Source organism: Opisthorchis viverrini (assembly GCF_000715545.1).
Source record: "Opisthorchis viverrini unplaced genomic scaffold opera_v5_274, whole genome shotgun sequence".
Lineage (NCBI taxonomy): Eukaryota > Metazoa > Platyhelminthes > Trematoda > Opisthorchiida > Opisthorchiidae > Opisthorchis > Opisthorchis viverrini.
Window position 1 is genome coordinate 23626 of NW_008751934.1, and position 24178 is coordinate 47803.

Sequence of the window (24178 nt, forward strand, 5' to 3'; positions counted from 1 at the left end):
GACAAGGCTCTCGCCAGCAACCATTTGAACACCGGGGTTTTGAAAGCCGTCCAGTGTTCGCCTCATTATTTCATCGATGACGAAGTTGAACAAGAATGGAGAGAGTGGACATCCTTGTCTGACACCACTTTTTGTAGGGAAGCCTTTGGAGAGCTCACCATACACTCTCACCCGCCCAGATGTCTGTGAATATAGGGATCGGATTATGTTTGCAAACTTCTGGGGCATACCATTTTGGGCAAGTGTAGTTAACAGCACTGATCGATCGACAGAATCAAACGCACCATTGAAGTCAAGGAATACCAGGATTGTGGGTCGTCTGTACATGTGGTGTTGCTATAACACCTGACGGAGCGTGGAGATGTGATCAACGCAGCCTCTATTCAGTTGAAATCCCGCTTGTTTCTCACGAGTCAAGGCCCCGCGTGCCACCGTCAGACGATGGAAAATCAGTGACGCCGGAAGCCTTGTCACAACGGGCGTCAAACTAACACCTCTGTAGTTACTACATTCCATGCGAGTACTCTTTTTGAAAATGGGCACTACTATCGATTCACCCTAGTTGTCTGGGACGGCCTACTTCTCCCAGATACACTTAAATAGGCTAGACGGGCACTGTCTAAGGAATCCACCACCATCCTTGAAAAGAGAAGGTGGAAGGTTATCAGGACCAGCAGCACGATGATGCTTGAGTAGAGAAATACATTTGGACCTGAGAGAGACTGAAGGTGGCTCCATATTTACGGTTCACCTTTCTGTTGAAGGCTAGGTTTCTGGATTGGAGGTGGCAGATGGCCAAATTGCTGTTGTTTCTGGATTGGAGGTGGCAGATGGCCACCTGAATTGCTGTTCAGAGTACTGTGCCTAGCGGTCCAACCTTTCTGCTTTGCTGCATATCAGGTGACCATTTTGATCCCTGATTACTTCGCTTACAAAAGGTTTCCAATGACCGGTCGAACGAATCAAATGGACCAGTTTGCGCGCGTTTCCAGCATTCTTTGCATCTTCCATTTCTTCGGTCTTCCGGGTCCACGAAGCTTCTCGGTCTGCGCGGACACTCAGTTTCACCTGGCGTCGAATGATGCGCCGGATGGAGTTATGGTGGTGGCCAGGTGGAATCTGTCGCCGGGTCTCCAGCAAACACGTCCTATCAGAGATCCAATGTTTGGATGAAGTTGGCTGGGTTGTACCGCAAACAGACATTCCGGCTTTGAGTAGCGCTTTGGATACTTTTTCCCAGTGGCCGTTTATATCCGACACCGTACCGTCCGGCAGACATTCGAGGAGCTGGTTCCGATAGTTTCGTTTGACTTCTGGGTCCACTAGCTTTTCACTGGCTAAGCGAGGTGTGCGCGTTTTGCGTACACCTGAAAAGCGCAATGAAAAGCAACAGCGTACAAGTGCATGGTCGGAGTCCACGCTGGTGTTCCAGAAGGAGCGGCAGGCGTTGATTGACCCTCGCCACCGATAACTGACGGCGATGTGGTCTATTTGGATTCGGCGCTGGTTTGATGGTGGGCACCACGTTGCCAAGCGATGTCCGCTGTTCCGGAAATTCGTACTGCAAAGGAACAGCCTGTGATCGGCACACATCTGAAGTAAGCGGTCTCCGTTGTCCGTGCGTCTAGTGTCCAAACCAAGACGACCACCCAATCGGGCCTCAGCAGCGCTTAGTCTACCTACCTGGGCGTTCATATCACCAGCAACCACAACGATATCTGAGCTTTTAGCCTGTTGTAGAAGGGCACCTAGAGCGTCATAGAAACTGTCCTTGGTAGATTCAGAGCTACAGTCAGTTGGGGCGTAAGCAGAAACAATAAACAAGGTGCGATGAACCTCACTTCCTCTAGATTCTCTCACCGATGTTGCCAAACGAACCGCACAGAGGCGACTGTCTACGGGTATCCAATCAAGCAGAGACGCTTCCGCTCGTTCGCTCAATACAATACCCACCCCAGCATATCCAGCTGCAGCGGCCTCTGCGTCACCAGAGGTGCGCAGTCGGAACCTGGAAGAGAGCGAGGGGGCAGTCAGTTCGGTCGCAGTACTTGCGTTCTGTGTCCTTGTTTCTGACAGACAACATACATCAATACAGAGGGAATCCAGCGTACGCGCTTGCTTCAGTGTGCGAACATTGAAGGTGGCTAAGTAGACAGGCTTTTGGGGTTTGAAAACAGAATTCGAAGTGTTTAGCGTTGTGAATGAACTCGGACGTCGACAAGCTGCAGCTGAGTGTGATGCAGGGCGAGCAAAGCGGTTAGTCCTAGAGCTGGGACCTGCGGAGGAAGTATAGAGATTTGGGCGGGTAAGGGTGGAAGAATAGCGTATAATGACTACCGCTTTACTTGTCTATGAATAGACCTGCGTAACCTGAGAGTAAAGGCGGAGTGTTGTTAATAGGAAATGATAATATGAACACAAAGGTTAGTCATCACACCTTTCCTCTTCAAGTTCGTCGTTGAAATTAATTTGGTACACTCCCAATCTCTTAATGCCTGAGAGTAAGGAATTCTCCCGGGGCATTCGCTCACAGCTATGGAATGCGCGGGCGACATAGCTCCTCTTGGATCTGATATCGTTGGAATACAGACAACATTAAATGGCCTAAATAATTCTGTCTCATGATTTGAAATGGGCTTCACACGTTCAAAATGTAAAGTGCTGCTTACAGACTGCGTGGGCTCGAACCATAACCTTGTGATTGCAGCTGGGCTCATTGAAGTAGTAGACAAATTTGTCCTACTGGGAAGCTGTATCAGTTCCGATGGTCTTGAGAAAGGTGATATTTTCATCCGGTTTTGGGAAGCCAGAGCAGCTTTCGTGAATCTGCATAACATGTGGCGTAAACGTGACATCAATTTACTCACCAAGGGTCGAGTTCACAATGCTGCATTTCATATTATTATAAGGGTCAGAAACCTGACCGATGCGTGCCTAGGACGCCAAAAAACTTTCAGTTTTTGACAACCGATGCTCAGTGGTTAGAGCTAATTTACTGACCGGAAGGTCCATGGTTCGAAACCGACGTCTGCATCTTGACTTTCTCAGTCTAGGCTTGGGCAGCCTTCCAGCCCCCGTGACTCCTTCGGGTGGCATGGCACCTAGGCACCGAAGGGGTGTTACAGCTGGACAAAAATCGAGGCCCTCGGAGTAGTGCTTCAGTTTGATGAAAGCACGGGGTCAGTAATGCTGAAATCACCGAAAGGTTTTCAGGGGGGATACCTCGCCCACGATAGATGAACCGATTACACTCTGTATGTTGCATTGGCTTGCTCACGTGCTCTGTATGCTAGTATAACGACGGAGAGCTCGTTTCGCACAAGCACGCGAGGAGTGGAAACGAGCCGGGGAGGTCCAATAGTGACTTGACAGCGAAGTGTGAGAGCCATTGCCAGCTAGTTCGGCTGCAGTCTCTCCCTGGATGGGGACCCCGAGACCGGACACATCAACGATTAGATATATTGTCAAACATGGACCACTCGCGCATTCAATGCACCCAACCTCTTACCTGAATGAATAGCTCTCGCTTGATCTTCCCAGTGAATCTCCACTGACGATCCTGTATTCATGCATCAGCTATATCAGCTGCGGCCTCCAATGCGTAGCTATCTATTCCACCTTCCTAGATTCCTGGCGAACGAAACTGTGGTAGGTGTAACAACTGCACAGCAAGCATGTGGTTTTCATGGCTGATAGTGATAATATTCTTCATTTGGAAAGCTTGTCACGCAACGTTCTTCTTTTGCTTCGTTGAGGATTCGTTGACACCGAATGAGGTTTTTGAATTTATAGGTGTCATCTTATCTTTGAGTGTTGTTTTAATATCATAAATGCGGGCTGATAACAGCACTTTTGTTTTGCTCTCAGCGAGAAATTGAACTGTGTGTATAAACTTCGAGATCACTCCTACTGTAGATTACTCGATAACAGGGCTGATCAACACTCGGTCAGCGAACGTTCTTATTGTACCAGGCAGTAACCTCTGTGTAAGTGCCGCTCTATGAATGTGCACGATTTTCAGGACAGTAGCTGACAACGCAAGTTGGTAGTGTATGTTGAAGTGAGCCTACTAGAAAAATAATGTCTGCTGAGAGAATTTCAATGACCACAAAGGACCGTTGTTCTGCGCAATGATAGGCGCGGAGTCTGTCGATGATGCGGACTCTACCGCGTTCTAAGCATACAGCTGAGTCTGATTTAATCGGTCACAATACTGTGTAATGTTCTTTTTTTTCCAGTGATTTGCGTGCTTTCTTTCGAGATTCTTCAGCCGTGTTGTCGTTCTTCGCTTTCGGAACTGAAACTTACATCCGTATGTCAATGCGGCTACGCACGAGAGTTCCCGAGAGCTAATGATAATATGGCTTATAATGAATTTCCGGCTAGTCCCTTCAAAGACAAAGCGTCATGGTTGGATCAGTCATGCGGTGATTTTCTTACTGCACTTCTTGTGTGCTACTGTGGCCTTACCGCCGTTTCGATCGCCCCCGTTTACGAACAATAGCATGACTTTTGCGGATGGGGCGGCGCAGCACGTGAGCGAGTCAGGGTCACCTATCTTTACTCGGTACTGGGCCGTTGAAATTCTGGAAGGCGAGGAAGTCGCCCGGGAAGTTGCCGAAAAACATGGTTTCATATTTCTGGGCACGGTACGTTCACTTCATCTGTCAGGTTGTCTAGTTTCGATACACAGAGACCAAATAACATGCTAACTTCACTTCCAGATCTGCCATCTATGTAATAGGTCGGATGTCTAAAAGTGTTACAACTGCTTTTCGAGAACATAAGATTATTTTTGTTCAACTTACTGGACAAGAAATAAGAAATCAGGTGGCATACTGCTGGCGCGCAATCTCTTGTACTCTTGAATTCTGTAATAATGTCAGATTTACCCGAATCCGAACAAGTATTCAAGAACGACTCACTTTTCGGTGCCCATGATTTCATATTTGCGATGCATCGGGCTTAGCAAAACCTCGGGGTTCTCTCAAACTGTAGTCGTTCCAGATGATGTTCACTCATTGGGACAGCACGAAGTAATTAGGGATTGTCTCTTTGTTGAGGAGCCATCGTTTTACTGTCAGGTTATGGAGAAGCAAACCAGTCGGGACAAAGCCGTAATATAGAGGCACAATCTTTCTGAATATGTTTATGGTCTAAATCGATACACTACTATTTGGTCTGTGTTTTCCGTTATGGGAATTCCACGTAAATTTTCAGCTTGGGGCCATTCAAAGTTCTCTAGTTGAAAGGGTCCTCTCTGAAACCAGACTTTCTCGAGGACCTAATCAATCAACGTTCCACCTCATACATCAGATACCATATCTCAGTTCTCACCTCTACTCAAAGATCAATGCCAGCGGAACTACTAAGCCACATTGGAGCTTTACGTCCTGATAAGATGACAGCACGAAAAGCCCGTTAAGCGGCGTGAAGATTAGGTGTTTCATGATTATGTCCGAGATCGGTTAAGCCGCATGACAGACCCGCATGGGCCGCAACTTGAAATAGCAAGTTGTCTAGCGTGATTTTGTCGCAGCCATTCGTCGGTGAAGATGTCAATAGAAGTATCTGATCGACCTTCGAATGGGCAGCCCTCCAGATTAATGTCAGCAATCGAGCATTTTTTTATACCTCTTCGTTGTATTTCGTTTCAGTTGACAGCGTACCTTACGCAGGATGCGCTCTCATTCTACCGGTGGTAAATTTGAATAGGCTGATCACTGTCACGATTAGGTGTCAGGTACTATGTGACGGCAGGCTAAAACTATTGTTTTATTTAGAGAAATAACCGGCCCTTAAATTTCCTTGAGAAGAATGCACTGGATCCATAGGTTTTTCTGACTAGACTGTCGCGAACTATTTCGAACTATTTCAGCTATGTTTTCAAACGTAGTTTCTTATAAACACCCGACGTGGAAACGTCTACTTTGTTATGCCATTGGATTCTTAATAAAGTTGCAGGACGTCGACATTTTCAGCATCTTCCCAAAGACGGTTGACTAACATATTTTTATTGCGTCTTCTTCCTGCGTAGATTTTACCTGGCATCTACTACATGAAACAACCTCGTTTGTCCAGGAGGTCGGTGCATCACAGTATCCATTATCATGATCAGTTGGCAAATGATCCACGGGTGAGTTGGTTCCCCATAAATCCATCTTACCCTCTTGTTTTCGGGGCTTTCTGCCCCCCTCCCACTCCACGGCCAGTCGCCTTATTGCAGTATGAAATGTTCCGTAATTCTTTCGGATGTTTTTCGTGTAGACTCCAGGAACCAAGATTAATCGGTCATCGTTCTTCTAATTTATTTGTCTCCCAACTCACTAAGTTGATCGGCCGTAACCGAAGCTTATATGATTTGGTCTGTCTGCGTTGGGTTTCATCGTAACATATGGTGAACGTTCCAAAGTCAACTGTAGTACCTTTTATCATCTCTGGATCTCATCCGATTTTGACTAGTACTGAAAAGTCAACAGTTGTTTCATGTCTGTTAGAGTCACCAACAATGTAGCTTTTACGTGTCCGGGGGTTGTTTCGAATCAAGAAACCTTAGGTATAGCGGTTCGGACACTCCACCTCTCAACTACAGATGACTGCTTGGCAGTGCATTCAACGCGCATTCAGTCAGGATAGAGTGTTCCTTTCAAGAGAGACTTTGTAGAAGAGAAGTCATCCTCACATGATCACTCTTCAGAAAAGACCAACAATTTTCTTTGATCGCAATGTCCTCTCTTCGAGGAATTACTCTATACCGTTAACTTGTGCGTTGCATTCGATGATTCGCTTTTTGCGAGGTTTTTTGAGAAAGCGTTTCCCCTCTGTGTTTAAACTTAATTGGCTTGTCAACTTCTAGTTGAACCTGCCTTGCTCATTTGTATACCAGATACTAATCTTTTGTGATACGATAAGCAGCCACTAACCCGGACCAACTACTTTCTTCCTGTTTGTCCGTCCAGTGACGATGCATCATGACGCTTCCGAGGAATCGGACTCGAGTACGCTCTTTCATTAAGGTAGCATAAGGTCTCAAGTATACAATACAATTTTATTTAGTTATTCCCTCGGTATCTTAGCTTAACCACAGGCACACTGTCCCTAAAGTTCGCATCAGACAAACGACGGTCGTGGTATGTTTAGGAGAGCGTAGAGTGCATCAGTTCGCCCATCGATACTAAATCACTGAATGGAGAGGCAGTTAATACGAAAGCGCGTCCCTGGGCGTTCCCCAAACATGTACTTCACCCGAAATTTTTAACCCTGCTCCCAACCAACGCTGCGGTAGTGATTGAGGTGGGGTAGAAACGCCCAGGACATAATTAGTAGCACGAGTATGGAAGAGGGAGGAAGCAGTTACTCCATGGCATCACCTGTTTTCAATCCCTTTGCCAGTCATATTCACTCGGATGTTTGTCTTTGGCACTGGCTAGATGCCGTGTATCACGCGACTTAATAGGCACACTTCATTGACAGCAGTAACCAGGTCTTGTGATGACGGTGTGCTCTAGTTTGAATGAAGTGCAACATGTTTCGCTGTGATGCCTGATGTGAATGGACAGAACCAATTAAATTCTGCCTGTCTTTGTGGACGCAAGCGCCTTTTGTTCAAGTTAGAGTACACAAGTTGGTGACTACCGATCTTTAATAGATCCACAGCTTTGATGATCATTTTGGAATACGGATGCAGTTTTAAGCCGTGTTACTCTCCATATGGAGGTTCCCACATAACGCCTCGATTTTTATATTTAATATGGGACGTGAAGGAATTGACAGCAGTAACCAGGTCTTGTGATGACGGTGTGCTCTAGTTTGAATGAAGTGCAACATGTTTCGCTGTGATGCCTGATGTGAATGGACAGAACCAATTAAATTCTGCCTGTCTTTGTGGACGCAAGCGCCTTTTGTTCAAGTTAGAGTACACAAGTTGGTGACTACCGATCTTTAATAGATCCACAGCTTTGATGATCATTTTGGAATACGGATGCAGTTTTAAGCCGTGTTACTCTCCATATGGAGGTTCCCACATAACGCCTCGATTTTTATATTTAATATAGGACGTGAAGGACTAATTTTGTTGTTGTTGTTGTTGTTGTTGTTATGATACACTGCCAAATATCAATCTTTTCACATTTTATAGTGAAGCACAAGGATGTAAAGGCGCTTCATCTATGTATGGCTTTCTTACGATCTTCTGAGGCTTAGGGACGTTTTGTTACCTGTTTTCGTTCGCTGAACATACTCACCTCGCTTCTTCACTGCCGAAATTCCGGGCGGTTGTTTCCTAGCTGATCCCAACCAGACATAAAACACTAGGTTTATGTTACGCTATCCTACGGTTTACCCGATTCGGGTCGTCCGATTCACTGTGATACGAGTGTGTGTACGGGAATGGCGGCATTTGACGCGAGATAGAGACGAAGCGAAACTGTCGTTCCCATCAACGTTGCCAGAGCAAATGACACTTCTTAGTTGCTCAAACCGAAGTAGGAGAGGCATCCCATTTTAGTCTCCAACTCCGGAGTCTCACTCACAAGACACTGGAACGGTGGCATTTGATGCAATAGTCTCACCGTTGGGGCTACGGTCGTTAGGGTTTATTTGGGGATCGCGCCGCGAGCCAGTGGTCCAGCAATCCAGCCCACTTGACAGTAGGAGGCCTGTTTGGTCTGAGGTTACCGGAATCGAAGTGTAGAAGACTAAAGAGCCGAAGAGGAAAGAAGAAAGAAGACTGTCAGAACTCCAAGCTATTTTGCCAACGCAGCCTGAACAGAGAAGGATTACGCCCCCGTATATGAAGATGTAACGGAAATGACTGCAGGACATTTACGGTAAAATGGGATAACAGTCGTCTTCAAGTCCGTAAATACGCTGAGAAGAGTCCTTTCGAAATCAAAGGTAAGGTTGGATTCAATGAGGAAGATGAACGTGATCTACAAGCTTCAGTGTAATGGCTGGAAGAAAACTTGCTACCAGACTACACGAATATAAGACCGGCACCAGAGGACATGACCCAATCCCACTTGTTTCAACTCACGAGGGCATCATTTCAATTGGTACAATGTTCAAATACTTGTTCACACAAGAACAAAACGGGAGATTTCGGCGAGCGTTATTGCACACAAAATCGACCAATAAACCCGTTCGCAGTGACTCAATCTATCAGCCGATACGAACAAGAGAACCACACAGTTACGGAAACCGAACCGCACGGGAAATTAAACAACCTGACGACGATCAACGGTCCAATCGGATCAATCAAAAATAAAAGGTTATCGAATCAACCAAAATCAAACCAAAAATCAAGAAGCAAACGACCCAACCACAACGGAAGAACAGAACTTTCGAACCAAAAACGTCCAATGAACCAGTCAGATACAATGGAATGAGGTCACGACGCTACCCAGATCCCCAGACAGTCAATCAAACTGCGTGAGGCCCACCTCGAGACCAACCAATCACTTTAGAGCTATTAGATGCTGTTTGGAAACAATATGAGCACAGGCAAAAGAGAAATTCACTCACTCAACCGCGCCCCGACAATGTCAACTCGACTGGTTATGAATCTTTTACAATCCATCTGCCAACCTTGGCGAACGAACCAACAACGCAGATCAACCCAGCAGATGATTTTTGAGCCGAATCGTTTTCTTCTATTTTCTGTAATTTACGAGTCCAGTTGGCAGTTTGATTACACGGGCCGTTGTGAAAGCCGGGGGTACATCGCCTCTTGGGACGGTTATAGCACGAGGCCGAATATAATTACATAATGTTACCATGGGGATGATGGTTTTGGGAATGGGCAACATTCTCAGCACTCTCCGGCATCTTGTTTGGGGACACACCTGCAGACTTTGCACTGCCAATTGCAACCAGCAGAGCAGCGGAAATCCTCTGTTCGCCAGACGTATGCTTGGGATAGTTTATGGGTTGTACATATGAACTCACTAGTAAAGCTAAGTAGCCGAAGCTAAACGAACAAACCTTTGGACCACGGTGAGGTACAATCTTTTCATTAGTGGAACATTGGAATGTCGAGGGAGGGAGGGAGCTGTTTGACAAAAGACGACTCGTTTCTACTGAATAATGTACAATGTGTGCGGGAGCGCCATATTTTCAGTGCTGATTTACTTCGTGCGGTATTTGGGAAGTCGTTTGGTGGATGTTCGATTAACGTTTTGTCACTGTGACATTACGTTATTTGTAGTTCTGGTGGATCCTTGAATTGTACAAACGCCTGACGAATGGTCTTGGCCACGTCGGTTTATGTCGATGCGAGGACTGGGGGTTGAAGATTTAGACGACGATTGCAAACTCTTGCCCAAATGACTCATACATCCACTGGCACTCTTGTGATCACCTTTTATTTAGATTTGCTTCCGTGTCTCGTCCTCCACAACTCATCCCTCTCACTGCATATGTTTGGTCTCATGTCTGTCTATCATGCACCATACACTGCAATGTTTTCCCGTCATCCTCACTATTCAGTACAATAATAACACAAGCCCAGAGGTCGGCTACTTGCACTTCCTCCGCTTAATTTTTCATCACGCGGGATGTTTTGAAAACGCAGTCCCGTTGGTACGTGGGCGCTAGTTGACTGAAATGTTGTTAGCTCCTGATCGATGATTTTATTGTGCAGGTTAGGCGAATGTGAGTTGACTCAGTGATGAGTAATGATAAGACTACGGACAATCCTCCGAAGACTGCTACTTTTGGCATGCCTTACATAGAATTGGGAGGGTTTACAACGTTCCGAAGACACTATGCTATCTCGATTACCTGTACTCTACGATCTCCAGATCGTGGTAGCCCTCAGATGAGCAATGCAGAAACCGTACGCATATATAGTCGATTACGCTGTCTGGGCTCACTGCGAATTGTCACGATACGCTTGGCCTAACGAAAGGTGAGCGGCCGTTCGCCTTTCTAAGTTAACCAGGCTACCATACGAACGGTATGGATATTAATCACTTACCTTGTTTTCTATGAGCAAGCGAAATAACGCTTCCACTTTCGCACGTATGCATCTGTTCACCGGCAGACATACAGACACAGTCACGTCGACAACTCCCGGCTTCGCTGTGGCGACTGTCGGCGTCCGTCTTTCATATTTTGTTTTCGCTTGCCTGGCGCGTTTTATCACGTTTCTTGCGATGGGTGAACGGCTGCAACGATGACTGTCATTCGCGCATTGTTGCTCGGCTCCCTTAACACCGCTGTTTCTCCACCCCACTTGTACCGTCGCGTCTGTTGCTCTTGTTGTAGTGGCCACCAGTTGAATTGTTTTCAACACCTGTTAGGTAATTAGAATTTTAGACTGCGAAATATATTGCTTACAGAAATGGCAATAACCTGTTGCTGTTCGGCGTCACGTGTATATCCTTCAGTCATTAACTCAAGCTGCAACCGATGGTGGGGTGGAACTTTTACACCCTCAAGTCGATTACCCCCATTGCGATAGAACAGTTTGGCTGTGGATTGTCACCTTTAGTTAGGCTAACTATGGTGACGGGGAAATAACTTACAGCTGCTGCGTCTGATCGGTTTATCTATAGGTAGGGACTAGTGTGGTTGCTTACGAGGTAAAGGCCCTAAAAATTGTAACCTGAATAGCTAGTGTGACGCCTGTTCTTTTCGACACCTGTTCAAATTAATCACATCTGATGTGCAGCTAAACAGTTAGCCAGGTCGAAATTTCTCATAAATAGCAACTGTTCATACGATAGCTGGTTCCTTACTTTGTAAGTCTGTTGTTGCAAGCTTGTTCCATAGACCTTAAGGATATGGGTTTACATAGAATGGGATAGGATTGTGAGTTTGTCATGAAAACTTATGTGTGTGGTAGTGCTGATGGTAATGCGAAAGCCGTATTGGTAGCCGGCGAGATAGGGAAGTGACAAACACAGATAATTAAAAGAACAAACGGCTTATGCGAGCGTTAGGAACGTCCAGGGCGTGACTACTGCCTACTGATTATTTTCACAGTTCGACGTCGTAAACTCGGATGCAAACTATTTTGCAGGAATCAAGGACTTAATCTGTTTTTACGATAGATATTGGCCCTTGACTCTGAATGGGCGAAAAAATTACAGAACCCCAAACTTCTCTGCTGCCAACCCACCATATGACTGACGGAAGAGGGCCACGTATTTAGGTGACCTATATTCTTGATGCTTTTTAGTCACTCTTTAGTCACGACTGCAGGTCTTTGTTAGCCTAGTTTTGATTAATTCTGGGTATGGTCCAATGGTTTTTGAAACCCAGAACCAGTTGGATCGGAAAAATTCGCTCAGCTCTTACATCGTCCACGACATTTTCTGTGAATCAGACACCAGAGCTGGGATATTCGAACTGCAGCCCTGTGCATCGGATTCGATCCGCGAGGTTGCTTCGTCCAGACGGTTTTTACCCCATCATGATCATCATCATTTTCAGCTGTAAGAACCGAGTACTTATCGTACAATGGTTGTAGCTGCCTTCCTTTTGGTTCACCGATGATTTGGTGAGGTTAGTTAGATAGCTGTGTATTGTAGGCCGGAGCTGATAAATTGGTGCGTAAATACAGCACTGTCAGTGGACTGTCAAATGGGGGATTAGGAAGAGAGCTATGCATTGAAGACAATCGCTTGGATTCATGAGCGCCAATGAGGGCGCGACTGGGCCATGTCTGACAATGTCTCTAGCCATTGATATGGCCCGTCTCGGGGTCATCATCCAGGAAGACGGCAACGACCAGCGCAGCTGGTAATGGCTTTCACAATTCGCTGCCAATTCATTGTTTAACCGCCTCTGGCTCTCTTCCACTCTGCACGTGATTGTATGAAAGGAGCCCTTCGAGGAAGTCTGTCGACTTGCATGCGCAGCACGTGGTTAAGCCAGAGCAACCGATGCAATGCAGTCAGCTCATCTATTGAGGGTGTTATTTCTTCTGAATGCCGTTCGATCTACTTCAGTTTTACTGAAATGTGGTGTTCCCACCAGATTCGGGCAATCCTACGAAGACCTCGATGACGTCCTCAGCGCGCAACGGCCAGGTTTCTGATCCGTATAGTAGTATGGAGCGCACCGCAGCATTGTAAACTCGAAACTTGGCGTATAAGCCGATGTCACGCCTGCGCCACAGGTGACAGTTTCACAAAAGCTGATCTGGCCTTCCCAATCCGGATGAAAATATCATCTTTCGTGAGACCCTCGGGACTAATACAGCTGCCCAGGTAAACAAATTTGTCTACTACCTCAATCGGTCCATCCGCAAGCATGAGGCTAGGGTTTGAGCCCACCCAGTCTTGTAGTAACACTACACTTTGCAGGTGTGGAGCGCATGCCAAACCGTGCGGCGGAAATATTTAAATTATTTGATGTTTTTTCAATTACCACGGGGTCAGATCCAAGAAGAGCTATGTCGTCTGCGTACTCGATATCTGTGAGCAGACGCCCAGATGTGCTCCCATTCCTGATTTGAAAACCAGGGCGTACGTAGCCAAATCCAGACACTGTCTTCAGGAGTGATTTTAGCTTTCTTTTTAGTCACCGAACATCACATCTCAATACATTTTGACGATGAGCTCATCGATTAAACTTCCCTCTCCGTTTGGGTCTTGGTTACCAGCGGAACGAGTCAGCAACCCAGAAGTCATGATGCACCACAGTTAAAAGTGAAATTAGACTCTTGTTTGCTTCCCTCAGGTTTATTTTTTTGTGCAAAAACCGACGAACGATGATACCGATACAGTAAATTTGTTTATTACTTTCACTCTTTTGAACCTATGGTGTCTCCGGTGTGTATGAAATCACCGTAGCATCTTTGTTCCCCACACCGATTCGTATACCGTTCATGCCATCTAATGTAGATGAACCCAATGTTTGACAGCTAAAGGAACAAAGACCAGTCCGCGAACGTGCTTTTGGTCGTGGGGTTTCGGGTCCTGCATTTCTAGAAATCGTGAATTTATCAGGACAATGTTTGCACTACTGGCTATTGATCTGGCTCTGATCCTGGTATTGTTTCGGCCAGTGATGCTCATCGTCGCTATGGGTACTTGGGTCCCCGGAAAAGTGTATATATATGTCCTGTGCTTTTACGAGTTGTCTATAGTGGTAAATCCGGCGGCACATTATAATTACAGTTTATTCATTCACTGTGTTATTGCAGTATCATTATTCTCGATGTTCATTTACTCAGTCACTTACACGGCGTGACTAGGGTTCAGTATGCTTAGTATGGCAACATCGTGTCCACTGACCATGTTAATTGTATCGATTCAATCGCTTTGGACAAATAGAATCAGTAGGTCGACGTAGACTGGTTAAGAGCGGGTACTTTTATCTGGGGCCGAGGTGTATCAAGTGGGCGCTTCACAACCAGACTAAAAATGCTACTATCGTATGCTGAAGGTTACTGCTTGCTTAGAAAGCTCTCATAAAAAACTTTCAAGGGAGAGGTTGGCGGCGATGATTTTTTCTAGTGACGGTGATATAGGACTTTATTTCGCGGACTTTTGTCTCGTAGGTTTCGGCGGTCTGTCTCCTCTTGGGTTGTTGGCAACAAGAAATTGTTCAAAAAAGCGGTTAGCCGTAGCATCCTTTCGGTACTAACTGCAATGCCATCAGAAGGAAGCACGATGGTTGGGATACTCCCAGGTTGCCCAAGCCTAGGCAGGGAAAGTCGAGAGGCAGAGGTCCGGTTCGAGCCACGGACCTTCCGGTCAGTGAATTCGCGCTCTAACTGAGCCACCTCGCCCCCTGTTGGCAACACGAGAGAGAGTTCTGTCATTTGGAAAATACTTGGGACCGCTTGAGGAGTCATCGTTCGCGGAAAAGTCTGGGGACAATCTGTAGGTTTACTGCTGGAGAACCTTTCGCTTTTGACACAAAACTTCGTCAAGCCAAGTTGCTATGCTATGAGTTTGGTCGAGTTTTAAGGCGGAAGGAGAACCAATCACCTAAGTCAAGCTAAATCTGCGTTAGGTGCCGGCCAAGGGATCTACCATGTTAGGGTGGGTTATCAGGTGTTGAGCCGATGGGGAATCCTATATGGATTTGGATTCAGCTTAGGGTCTACTTCTTCCGCCTCGGTTCACGTGATGATTCCTGTCGAACGTCCTTTGCACTTTTCGTCCGTCTGTTTGAATAAGCTAGTGCTACGACAGAATGAGAGATTCTAAGGACTTGGGTGGGTTCGATTTTTACCTCCCTGTTTTCGCTAATGATTTTGCGTGCATTGACAACTGCTTTCTATACGCTGTGATGCTTGGTGATTCCCACCACCGACTATCAGCCGCCGTGGTGTGAATCGCAGTCTCCCTCTTGAAACTTTCACATTCTCCAGATCTATTCTGTGTTGTGTCTAACGCATGAACTGCCATCGCTAGGTCTTTGGTCAGCACTTGGTATTCTTTCGCATTCCCTGGTGATTTGTTCATCCCCCTTTTATGCTCACTGATCCTGGGGTGCGATTCCCTGACGGTTTGTCTTATGTAAACTTTAGTGTAATCGTTGCAGTTAACTTTATGCACACATTCCCTAGTCACTTCAACCGGAAGCGGATTTTTCAATTGCACCGAAACTGCACATAGCGTTTTTTTCCTTCTGGAAAGCTAATTGAACGTTGGCTAAGTTCAGCAGTATTCGAATAACCTCTGATATTCCTGCTTTGCATGTACTGGCTGCTGTGCCAATCCATTCTTCACTGGGTCTAGATCCCGGAGCCGATGTCTTTCTTTATTACCGTCTAATCAAATTCACTAGGTATCACATTTCTTGAGGTCTGTTGGCAATCTCGATCCGAGCTGATCTTCAGTTGATCTCTTCTGTACAGAGCGCTCTGACTGGACCGAACATCTGCGTGCACGGACTTTGGGTATGCCGATGAGTAGCTTAAGACATTCCATGTGATTGTTGGTTTCCGGTAGATAGTAGTTTCTAATTTTCCACCACTCTCATGTGTTATACAGTCTAGAAAGGGTAATGTGCCCGATGTGGACTCTGTCTCCATGCTACACTTGATGTGAGGATTTAAACTATTGAGATGGTCGTGGAAGCGGTTCACGTATCACGTTTGATTAAAATAAAGGTATCGTCAAAGTAACGCCAAAAATTTTCGACGGACCGTGATATCCGGCGAATGTCATTTGTTCGAAGTTCTCCTTATAAATATGACCTAAAACTGGGGATATTGGAGATCTCATCGCAAGACTTTGTTGAAACTAAACTGATCGAGATTCAAACATTTTATACCCTCAACTATTTCATCCACCGAGAGCTGTGTCCGTTCCTTAAGTGTTTTGTCTGCCAGTAACAACCTCTTGCTTACCTCCAAAGCATCCGCTCTAGAGATGTTTATATACATTGAGGTTGCGCCAAATCTCACGAGGACTTTGTCCATCTCTAAAGGAAGCCCTGCGACCTTATTGACAGTCATATGTGAGCTTTGGCGTTGTAATCAATTGATATTGTCCACTTTGAGAAAAGACATCGTCCAGTCCCTGGTAGCTTAGCCGAGAAATTCGAGCATGCTGCCAGAGAGTTTGTGGGTTTCTTCCCGATATTCTGCTCTCGGAATTCGGTAGCGAACAGGATTTATCACAGGCATCTGAATTAAACCTATTTTCTTTTCAGTTCACTAGTGATCTCTTCAATGGTAATATGTATTTTTTCTACGTGGCTGTTGGATCTATTCGATTTCTTCACGGAATTCATTAGTAGGACACTAATTTTGCCGCATACATCAACATCATCATTATCATCACCTTCACCGACAGCATGACATCAGTGTTCAAAACCGATACTTCACTGCCGTATTGCTGCGTACACTAAGAGCGAAACTTTTGTCGTAGTTTCGTGGGTTTCAGCCGTATGCCTCAGCCATCTATAGAGACTCTTAAGCGCGTCTGAGTCTTGGATTTTTTAAGTAATACTCGTGGTCTTATTGAGGACGGCTGTTACGAACAAAGCTAATTTTCAACGAATCACAGGAGACAAATGTGTACCTTACTGAAACAGTGGGGCGCAACATCTAAAGGTAAATCAGTGCCCATTCGTTAATTACCGCGAGTCAGTATGACGTCCTGTAGTTCGCACTTGATTTAACAAATGGGATACCTCATTCTTTAGCTGTGATTGATTGTTTGTTGTTTGTGATGAAGCGTCACACATAGGAATAGCTTGATCAACTTGAGTTTCGGCATGGCAGCTAATTTGGCTGGCAAGCTATTGCGATCCGCTCTTGCTAATATCCTGTTGGTTATTCGAGCTATTGATCTATTTCCCTCGGCAATATGCTTGTAGTAGACGTTTTTCCTCTCATGTTTCGGTTACGTACACGTAGTTCAGTATCTCCTCAGCCCTCGTAGAGCTGCTGAGTTTAGTAACCCCGAAGAACATGATAGGTGGTGAATAGAAGAGTGAAAGTATGTGGAAATAGCTGTGAGGTATTGGGTCGTAATTTAAACACTGCGTACCTGCTTTGGAATACAGGCTCGGTATTGGCTTCGATACATCAGGATAACGAATTATCTGCAACTGTTGATGAGGTTTGTGTCTGATCCCCATCCTGGAAGATGGTTAATGGTGTGTACCGGAACGATTCGTTTATGGGGACTACGTTGACTTCACTTGCTTCTGTTAATCCGGTTGAACTTTATTAGGAAACTTGTGAAACAGGAAGTTTCGTAGTCGTCTTGCAAACTTGAATGTTCTTTGTTTGCGAAAAAATGTACTCAAATCCACGGTACATAATTCTCGTTCCTATCACATGCTGTCAGTCAACACATTAACAGCTACGTTCGACAACGGTGCTCAGTCAATACTTTCATAAACAAGTGTTTTCCTAAGCAACAGATTTTGTTAGTAGCCCACCAAATCCACTTGAAGTGATTGTGAAGATGTAGAAGTCCAGGAACCGGAATCCTTTATCTGTTATGTCATTTTGAACTAAATACATTAGTTTCTTGAACTTGTAAATAGCGCGTCACTTTTCTGTTCGTTCTGGGTTCAGAAATCGCACCATCTGGTATTTATCATTATACCTTAAACTTCACTTTCCAATGAACACCTCATGCATGTCACTCGAATAGAGTTCCTTTATTGAGTAATCTACTTAATGGCGTCCCCATGTTGCCTTCACTACGCATCCCAGCAGCTGGTTTTGATTGAAGCTTAAGCATCTCATAGCGGCAGTTTGCTGATGGTATTTGTTTTTCCTGTTTCCACTCAACACGTACTTATGCTGTTTTGGAATTCCAGAATGAAATCTGTTGAAGTGGTTGCAGTATAACTGTCAAAATCCTGATGGTGGTGGTTGATCAGCTGACCGTTCACTGAGCTTTCTAGTCAGCTTGCAAACTTGCCATCAATCGAAGAGACGTCACCAGTGAGCGGTTGGATGGGCAATTTCTCCCTTCCCGCTTGGCTTTATGCGGAGCTTGTCTGACACCTGGTTCTTTGACTAGCTAATTGGGACGCAAACCCGATGCACTGCCAACAAAGAGGCCGATTCGAATGTTGCACTGTTGTGGTCTCGGTTGGCATATTGCTGCCAGTAATATGATCCTGAGACAGTGTTTCGAAATATTGATAGCTCGGGTGCGTTTGCTGGTAGTTGACCAGGTGGCCGTCGATCCGTTCGCCAAGTTGTGTGATTAGCTTGCAAACGTTTCGTCTTCGTTAGAAGAGACGTCGTCGTGCGCACTTGAGTACGCACTCACGTTGCAGTAAAACCACTGTTTCTACCCACCCAAAGCTTAATCTTCGTGGTTGCGTCAGCATAAGGTTACGAGAAGGCTATTTTAAAACGCCGTATGGTCCGGGAACTGTGAAAAATGTCCGAGCAACCATATGAGATTCATGGACAGGATGACCCATTCACGGATACGTTGCCTAAAGAGTACACTCTATACTTTGATATAGCAGACCAACATTCCACATTGTTTAATTATTTTACTCGACACTTGAATTAACCAGTGCCATTCAGAAGGTTCATTCATATGGTTCTATCAATGCGTGTCAATCGTAATTAGTTCTACTGAATGTTTTCCCGACTAGTTCGCTATAGTCTTTGCACTGCTGCGTGATAGTCCTATATTCAAAATCATTTGTATAGTTGTCAGTTCACACACGTTCCAAACCATCTATTCCTGACAGATTTCGGAGACGTTTATGTGTGCGATGTGGCCATTCGCTCCCAGTTCTTTTTAGGTTTGCCTTTGTTGATGCCCTTATATCGTTAGAAAAATCAATCATCCGTTATATACCTGCTTTCATATCGGATCTACACGACTGCGGTTGGAGCTATCAGCTATTAAAACCGTCAGTCCTGTCATTTGTTGATGAACTGAAACCACCACATTGTTTATAGATGATATCTAATGATGGTGACATTTTAATGCATCCCCATTAATTGAAAAAAAAACCTGAAAATATAAAATGCATTCGACGGGTATGAACAATTTCCCTCTCAGCTTTTGCCGGTTCGAGCGTTTCTCCCGTCGCCTACTTGGACCAGATTTTACTGCGAAGACCCTATGAGTATTTTGGAAATATATGCATCTTGTGGTGCACCACACTGAGTGATTAGCGAACCGACGCTACCGTCAAGAATTCCCCCAAGTTCATAGACCACTAGTCATCATTGGATACACGAACATGATCTCCTCACGGAGGGTAACTGGTGAGTTCGTTGATTGGAAGGAATTTAGAATGCGACTTAGAAAAAAATAACCAGAGAGAGTGAATTTTGAGATGGTTGCTGCAACTTGAAGGAGATTGGTTCACTTTCATACGAGTCCGAGTGTTTTAGAGGAACACTTTGTCATCCTAGTGTTAGAGCAATTCATTTATTCGGAAGTAACTGTCTTCAAATTTATTTATCGAACTAATTCACCCCTTGTTTCGGTCAGTTTTGCTTCGCTGTATGTTTTGACTCTCGCTTAACTAGCCCTTTCTCATTCTTCTGTATTACACTTTTTTATATTTAAAATCTCAACGGCATTATTTAATGAACTCTTGATTGTGATTGCTCGCAAACCCTGTTTATTCATAACCTCACATCGTGCATTCCCATACCTTAAACGTTGTCATCTTCGTGTGTGGCAATGGTTAGATTTGTGCGATTCATTGTTACCCTAACAACAATCTACGACTGTCAACACTAAATCCAGGTTTCGGAAGTCCAATCGACCCGGTTGTATGTGTGCACTATTAGGAAACTGTTCGGATTATTACGAGTGAACTAGCTTCGATCTATTGACGTTGATGTTAAACCGGTTCTAGTGAATGTCGAATTTTAAGTGGTTTTCGTGATCCTCAACACCCAACAGGACAACACTTCTCGGAGAACATTGAAAACCCCACGTACCTAAATATAAGTCGAAAATACAGTTGGCTTTTCATTTCTGCTCATTAGCAAACTACACCGAATAGTCAGTTTCCAGTTTAACAGTTAAAATATCAAAACGGAGCTGAACAAGGGCCTTCATGGCTCCGGTCTTGTGGTGTTGGCATTACGAAACCGATTGACTGGCAGTACGCTAATCGATAGCTCTCATCAAGGTCCTTGTTGTGTAGATGTGTACTTATTCGCATATATTAAGATTTCCCGGTGTTCTGGTTTCGAACATTGACCTGCTATGTTTGTTGAGACTCCAGCGTTCTACTTCTTGTCAGAGCATCTCGTGACTCCTAAAAGTGATTTGAACTCGCAGTCTTTGATAAAGAGAGTTCTGTGGGTGGTGAGGATACTCAATATTTGGTGTTTAGTCTCATTTGGTGAAGCACAGTTAACCTATGGGATTAATTCAAAAAGTGCGGTAAATCCCCCCTTGGCTTAGATCCATCAAGCTGATATCACGAATTCTGAATGAGAGATCCGATCCGCGTCGGGCGTCTGCTTTGATTACTTGCAGATGTTCGAGCGGTGCGAAGCCGTGACTGCGTATTAGTACATCGGAAATCGGCTTTCTGATAGCGTGCATATGCATCCTGCCGGTGTTCTCGCTGTCAGCTTGCGTTGTGTTTGCCTTAGGCACATTACAATGCTCGGAATGGTCTAATACTAGGCCGTTTTACTATTACTTTTATCGTATCCTCATATCAGGCTTCCCTGCAAGTAAAATGGCATGTCTGCACAGGATTGGAAACATGTAGATTTTTGGTGTCGATAACGACCATACAGCTGAGTCCGTTAGGTTTCTCATACACTTCGCAGCTTGCATCTTGATTATATCGCAATATCACATGTTGCGAGTATTGCTGTCCATTGCACTCTTATATTAGTTCAGCTGTCCTAATAGTTTCATAAGTTCATATGTATCATCATCGCTCTTCAAGTCACGTCGATAGTCGACTTAGATTTATTAACTTCTGTAAGGGATGCAACTTGCTTTGAATATGTTTTTTGCGCTTTGCTGTAACAGATTTTGATATGCAAAACAACTTTTCATAGCGTTATACCATTGGACTAGCACTTTCAGTCTTCTAGTATTTCACACGCTTTCATTCAGGTGAATGAAAGTTCCATCGAACGAAGCAGCCGTTCTTCCATTACTCCTGCACACCTTTCAAGCTTGTGTGATCCACCAACTTTTACCGCATTTCGTTGCTTTTTGAGTACTGTAACTCGGAGGTCTACACAACAATTAATGAGGGGACCATAAAATTGATGAATTTGTACCTGTTGGGCGACTGGATTGATATTTTTCAGTACGGGCCCAAAATACTCCTCACACTTCATCGTCACAGGGCATAAGAGAGCCCTATTTTGGCGTGTGAAATTATTGAGGCATTATCCCGTCTTTTAATCCTACCGGCTTGTCTTTCCTGATGATTTTGCCGACTTCCCTATTCAGGTGCCAATTTTCTTGTTTCGGAAGGAGAGCGCCCTAATATCGTCTTTTGTTTAAAAATGTCGTGAAGTTATTTTTTGCGGATTGTTCGCGTGATGCCGCTTTGGCATCAATCAATGAAGATAGCAGTAGACTAAATCGCACCTATGTCGGTGCGATTATGATGGTGTGTACAACGCGCTAAAGGCTCTGTGGTATATGGGTACCCTACGTTCTGTATACAAATCGTTCGTACCGAGAGTTTTATTACAATTTTGTATCACATGATTCTTCAATTGAGGTTCTGTAGTTCCCTGTTGGTTCGGTTACCATGTAGTATCATGTGATATCACATCATATATACACCACCCACTTCGAACTGCGATTTGTTAATCAGTCCTATGGCATCGGGTTTCAGTGAAACGGTGGTCTTCGTAGTCAAGCAAGAAGTTGAAGTACTGTTCCAATTGCTTCAGATTTAGAAACCTCGAGGGGCTCACTGTTACCTTATTGGTGAATGCGGTTAAATTTTGACCACTATTATCCTTTAGATCGTATCTTGGTTGATTTTTCACCCCCACTCATCATACTCAGATATTTTTAATAGGCCCTGTTTAGCTACTGTTTTCGAAGCATTTTTGATTGTCGTAGTTGCTTCATTCAAACCGAAAGGAGGGGGAAAATTTCAAAAGCTTGTGATGTTTGTTCTTGTTCTCTTGGAGCAGCTTGTACGGCGCCTTGCAGCATTGCTCGACACATTCAAATCAAGGCTCCTGGGCTGTAACTGTGATTGATTATGAGTGCCACATGTGCTTTTTTGCAACGATCGCTTTGTTGTGATAGGCGAAAGTGTTTTTTATTGGATGATCGTTACCACAGACATGTTACCTGTGGTGCAGTAACGCTGGGTTTTTATTGTGGCTAGGGTGCCTTATGTGGGGTCGTCACTGGGCGCCGGCTTCCACTGTCCTGCTCCGTAACCTAACAGCCTGGTTGGATGGTGCGGATGATACTAACGCGCATAACACGGTTGTGGAGACGCCATCTCTCTGGTCTGTGTGTTGCCACAGATGAACCTATAGCGCTACTCGGCTGCCGTCCCGAACGGCTATATCGTCAGATGGATAGCTGCAAGCTCGACAAACGCTATTGTCGGTCGAACGTGGAGGATAGTGGGCTATGGATAAGGGTTCGTCTAACAAGCACTAGTTGTTTGGCGAAACGTTAGGAATCGGTGAGGGGTGCCAAACACCCATTGGCTTCTGTATTTCATTCATCTGCACTTTCCGTTCATATTGTCATTCCTATAGTGATTTCTATTAGTCAATTGATTGCTCGTTCCTTGAACTAGGAACACCCTTGTATGCTACCGTAAGTCACCCGACTGATGGATAGAATCACAATTTCTTGCTGTGTACTCGGCAACGGAATTAGTCTGCCATTGCTGTTTAACTGGCGATAATTTCATATGCCTGGCATGTGAAGAAAAGGGGAAGAAATAGGACTTCGATTCAACTTCAATCTCCATAAAAACTTAGTTATTCGGTCGGACGTCAGATCTTAGACCAGTGCTCGTAAAACAAACAGCGATGTTCTCAGTTGTTCAATCACCATAAAACATAGTTAATCGGTCTGACGTCAGTTCTTAGACCAGTGCTCGGAAAACAAACAGCGATGTTCTCAGTTTTCTTTGCTCCCAAAAGACCGACTGTTTTATTGCCAACTGGTGCTGATTGCCAGCCGGAATAACCTATTTCACATTTATGCATATAACCCCCATCTTCCCCACATCTGGTTAGACGAAGCAGATCAATTCAACCAAATTAGAGGCTCCTGGTGTCCAAGTCGATTGGATAAGAGAACGGAAAGTTACGCTTCACTTAACTTGTATCCAACCAGAGGGCACACGACTACCGACTTTGTAGCGATTAGGGGGCTTGATTGCTCCAACTTACTTTTGGGTGTTGTTAAGTATCCCGATACGGAACTTTGAGTGACGCGTAGGTTCAACAATCCCGAATACCAAAAGGAAGAATTGGGTTCGTAATTCTACGGTACTATTACACAAAGGGTAAGCAAATGTGTACAACAAACCTCAATTGTTCACGTTCGTGGCGTCAACACGTTCACAAGTCTGTCACTGACCGGCACAGTGCAGTGTCAACGTCCGCACACCAATCAACGGCGAGCGGAATGACGGCTCAGAAGCGTGGGTTGTAGTCGGTCCTTCCGACGACGGTCGCGTGATTCTCATTGGACGTGCGATCACGCGGAGCCCATGTGAAAACATGTCAAGGCAGGCCCAGCAAACGAGACACGAACGCACTTGGTTGAGTAGGTCAGCAGCGCACATTCACGCA

General features: G+C 45.0%; 1 protein-coding gene across 1 annotated transcript in view; it reads left to right on the plus strand.

Moving 5' to 3' along the window:
* Positions 1–4246: 4246 nt before the first annotated feature.
* Positions 4247–24178, plus strand: part of T265_09434 (hypothetical protein) — a gene marked incomplete at both ends in the record, with an annotated part of 59645 nt that continues 39713 nt past the window's right edge. Inside the window, 2 exons of the mRNA XM_009175497.1 lie at positions 4247–4649; positions 6038–6136. Of these exons, the coding sequence (XP_009173761.1) occupies positions 4353–4649; positions 6038–6136 (396 nt within the window). The remainder of the gene's footprint in view (positions 4650–6037; positions 6137–24178) is intronic.